The 4,112-nt window shown below is 49.7% G+C and overlaps 1 protein-coding gene across 1 annotated transcript; it reads right to left on the bottom strand.

Moving 5' to 3' along the window:
- Positions 1-2,322: 2,322 nt before the first annotated feature.
- On the bottom strand, positions 2,323-3,486 carry LOC146205998 (nuclear pore complex protein Nup50-like). Its single transcript, XM_084608362.1, has one exon. The coding sequence runs from the start codon at positions 3,484-3,486 to the stop codon at positions 2,323-2,325; it is 1,164 nt and encodes a 387-aa protein (XP_084464488.1).
- Positions 3,487-4,112: the final 626 nt, after the last annotated feature.

Genomic DNA, 4,112 nt, shown 5'->3' with positions numbered 1-4,112 from the left:
CGAGTGAACAACAATCGTAGCTCGATTTCTCGCGTCGCGTACAAATTCGATCGGCACACGTATAAACAACTAGTTTGGGACAGCTTGATCATAGCGCTTTTTCAGTTCGTTCTACTAAGAATGTCATCATCAAATGCGCCTAAGGGAGCAGTCTACGACGATTGGCTGAATTCTTCGCCGCGTCAAGCGTGTCGATATCTGCAGGCCATATATAATTTTGCAGACGCTCGTCCAGAAGATTCTTGAAAATTACAGGTTATGCAGAAGACTGGTGCCACCACCGGATAAAAGTCTAAACAATAGGGAGTCAGTCGCATGGCGGCGCCTGCAATCTGGGAACTTTGCAAACCCGGTCTGGGCATATTATGTCCAGATGGACGATAGGAAAAACGATAGATGCAAGCACTGTGGGAAGAGAGAGACCCTCGACCATATAATCTGGGAATGGGCTAGCTCCCCAGGGACTAAAGCAAATATAAATTGTAGAGAAGCTTGGGAAGCCCTCCTGCGGAGCGAGGTCCCTGCTCCACAGCAACAAGCCATCCGCCTGGTGGAAGAAGCCGCGAAGAACCAAGACCTGTTTGCCTGCTTCTGATCGCGGTGGTCCCTGCTCACGTCCCCTACGTGCTGGGGCGGGGGCGGGGATTGGGGGGCCTCCTTATCTGGTGGAAGAATAAAGTTGTTATCACATATTTGCTCGCTGGCATGGCACTCATTTGGTCTAATGCTTGCATGCGTGCCCCGTGCTGAAAACCAGGGGGCAGCACTCGCGGCGAACAGGCAGCGCCACGAGTGAGCGCCGGAACATTTTCGTAGTGGCCCGCGCGGCCGCGCGCTTGAAAAAGACGGCCTGCGCAGCGAAATGGTGGCAGTTTCAGCCAGCTGGAGCGATGTAGCGAAGCACAAACAAGGCGAGAGCCACACGACACAAGACATAGACAGGGACGAGCCCTGGCCGTCCGCTGGGCGTTTATTTCTAGGCTGGAAGTGGAAACACGCGAAATGGAAGACGACAGGAGAAGCTCGCGCAGTTGGAAAAGGCCGAGCAAAAAACGAAGGTGGTGGGAGGGGGGGGGGGGGGCGTAAAAAACATGGTAACAATGTAGAAAAATACAAACACATTTGTGGTGAACACCCCTCCTTCCAAGTGGAGTACAGCTTCACAAAGGCCAACTTCGAACGCCCCAAACTGGGGTGGCTGAGAGAAAAAAAAAGAAAGCTGCTGGGAATCGAGCGGCCGAGAAGGATGGAACAAGTATGGGAGACGAATAGGAATGAATGAAGCTGCTGTCGAAGGAGAGAAAAAAAGCCTAAAAAAAAGCGACAAGCCTGAAAACTCGAGAACGGGACTACCGGGACCTGAAAATGCCGCAGGCACTTATATTATGCAGACGGCTTTTGAAGAGCTTTAGCTGTTTTCTGGTGAGGCGGTTGCCACTTTGCTTCACAATAAAGGAAAGGATGGCAGATGGCCCGCCGTTGCTGATACAGCGACACAGCTATGAGAATGGAAACTCCCTTACAGCATGGCACAACAAGCGATCTACAGTTTCTAATACAAATGCATGTCTTCCTCTCTGTCACATGTCAGAATTGTAGCATGCCTAATTTTCTCTTTCGTTGAAAGAACGTCCTGCCTCAAATCCCGATGTGAATGCTAGTTTTCTTTCGTGTTTTTTTTTACGATCCTTATTGCCTCTTTAATGGTACTTTCAAGTCCTCTGCCACAAAATTAAGTTTTGACAGGGGAGGGTAACGGGTGGCAGCCAGCCGCTCGACCACTTGTTTGGAGCAGGATGGCGTGTAATGAATGCAAGATCTGTTCAGAGCGTCCAAGAATGAGTAAACAAAATGACGTTTATTTTTTTGCTTATTTTTTACTACTGTCTCGATTGAGCAGTATGGCATGAGAAACAGCTCATAATTCGAGCTTGAACAGCTCAGTAGAATCGAAATGTCATTAACACAACTAAATGAATAAAGCGCATGGAATGGCTTTAAAACGTCAGACTGGGGGACGGACAATGGAAACCGCCCAGGAGGAGAAGGGAAGTAGCGGAATAAGCGTGGAAGGAAAAGGTATGGAAGGAAAGAAGGAACGAGCTGAGACGGAGTAACACCACACCGGAGGAACCACAGGCCTTTTTTATTAGCCAGTGAAAGGTGCACTTGCTATTCGCATGGCAGTCAACAGTGCGCTTGCCATTTGCACATACTTTCGATGGTGAGGCAACAGACCAGGCAGATAGCCACCTGGCATGAATGTTTGTATCCGGGGAAGCGGTAGGTCTAAAGAAAAAAGTTCTACTCGGTCTGCTGCACTCAGCTTGCCGCCTGGCCTTTGTAACGGTCCAGGGCACTCTTGAGTTCATCCGCGTCTTGTGCGGTGCGCACCCGAAGCAGCATTGTGGTTGGGCTTGAAGCGTCCGCTTCAGGATTAACAGGCGGGTTCAGTATGCACACCAGAGCCACATTGTTCTTGCCCAGACGACATACTGGTAACATGGGAGCCAGCATTATGTTCAATAGGATGTTACCAAGCCTGGTATCAGCCCTGATCAGCAGCTGGTGTTTATCCTTTTGAGGCTTGATATAAAGGATACCGACTCCTCTATCAGCGTAGCTACCATCCTTCTTTTGAAACAGCTTACACCTTTTGGTGTAGACTGCATCCTTTTCTTCAACTGTGGTAATCTGCTTCTTTGGTGGTACATACCGTTCCTCATACGGGCCATTTGAGTCCTTCTGTGTGGATGCAGGAGCCATCGCTGCCAATGTGAACGAAGGCATGGCCCAGAGCGGAAAGGCAGATGTACCTGAGCTTGCTGTAAAAATGCCAAACGAGAATGTCTTGATCTCACTCGTACCGCGAGAGCCAGCGTCGACCTTGGAGAAATCTGAAGACTGAGTGGCCGAGCTTGCATGAGCTTTTGTTGGCTGAAAAGGCGAGAAGTTGCCAGTGGTACCTGGGACTGAAGGATTGAAGTTCATTGCAAGAGGTGCGCTTACACTTGCTGTGGATTCATACTTGGAATCGTAGCGACTTAGAATGTCTTCCAGATGCCGTTTGTAGTCTTGGAAAACAGGTGTGAAGTCGCAGCATGAATTGGAGTCGAAGTGCTTCTCACACCAGTTGATGAAGCACTTATTTAAACTCGAGAGTTTTCTGAAGAAAACAGAGCCAGTTTTCTGTGCCTCCTTGCTATGAGGTGTTGTCGTCGCCGAACCATTGGCCAGGGTGGTGGAACTAGTTGGCGATATGGCTTGTGCAGTGCTAAAAGCCATGGAACTAGTTGACTTCGCAGCCTGTGTAGCTCCAAAAGCGCTGGATGATGCGGCATTCGGGTTTGCCCGCCTGGTCGTCTTAATCACTCTGCGCCCCAGCTCCTTCTTGTCCACTGTCTTAAACTGGCCGCGCTCCTTGTGCTCTTCTTCGTCCTCCCAGTTGTCCCGGTTCAGCTCCTTGTCTTTCAGCCGTTTAGCCATGCTCTACCTGTCTTCCAAGTGTTCCTCGGCGCAGTTCGCCGGCATTCAGTCCTGTTGCCGCGAGCTGCAACTGCGCGAGCTTGGCAGGCGTGCTGGGGCTGTCGTCTTCTTTTGCTCCGAGACCACGATGGCATGCCACAAAAGCAAAAAAAGAAAGTTGCCAAGCCAAATTCGCGAAACTAAGCGCAAGAAATAATAAATGCGCAATTAAAACACTCCATTCCCGTTGATTACTCTCTGCATTGCACTGGTGCTTATGAAAGCTATCGTAGACAGGGATATATACTACCACAGGACAGCCTAAATAAAAATTATGCAATGAACAACTGCATCCACGAGCGCGGCCCACTGGGTGCGCACGGCGGTCCCAGTAGACGTGCATTCTATTTATCGGCATGCCATGCAGATAGCGCTGATGCTTATGCGTTGCCCAATTTCTTCAAACATTTTTTTTTTTTTGCGGGTCGAGAAAGGATGCTAATGCAGGTGAAGGTAGTGTGTCCTCTTTCGGGAAAAATGCTTCGCGGTAAATTTGGATGCGGCCATACCCTAGCATGATTGCCAGCTCACTGCTCGTTGGACGGCAGCGATCCAATCTTAGCGTCGCTTCGCTTCGTAAAGCTTAT

Source organism: Amblyomma maculatum, chromosome 1 (genome assembly GCF_055883805.1).
Source record: "Amblyomma maculatum isolate TAMU_Amacu chromosome 1, ASM5588380v1, whole genome shotgun sequence".
Classification (NCBI taxonomy): Eukaryota; Metazoa; Arthropoda; class Arachnida; order Ixodida; family Ixodidae; genus Amblyomma; species Amblyomma maculatum.
The sequence above is the reverse complement of the archived record's forward strand: the minus strand, read 5'-3'. Positions and strand labels throughout refer to the sequence as shown.

Excerpts from the sequence above, each read along its gene's own strand:
- LOC146205998 (XM_084608362.1), bottom strand. The coding sequence starts at position 3,486 with ATGGCTAAACGGCTGAAAGACAAGGAGCTGAACCGGGACAACTGGGAG.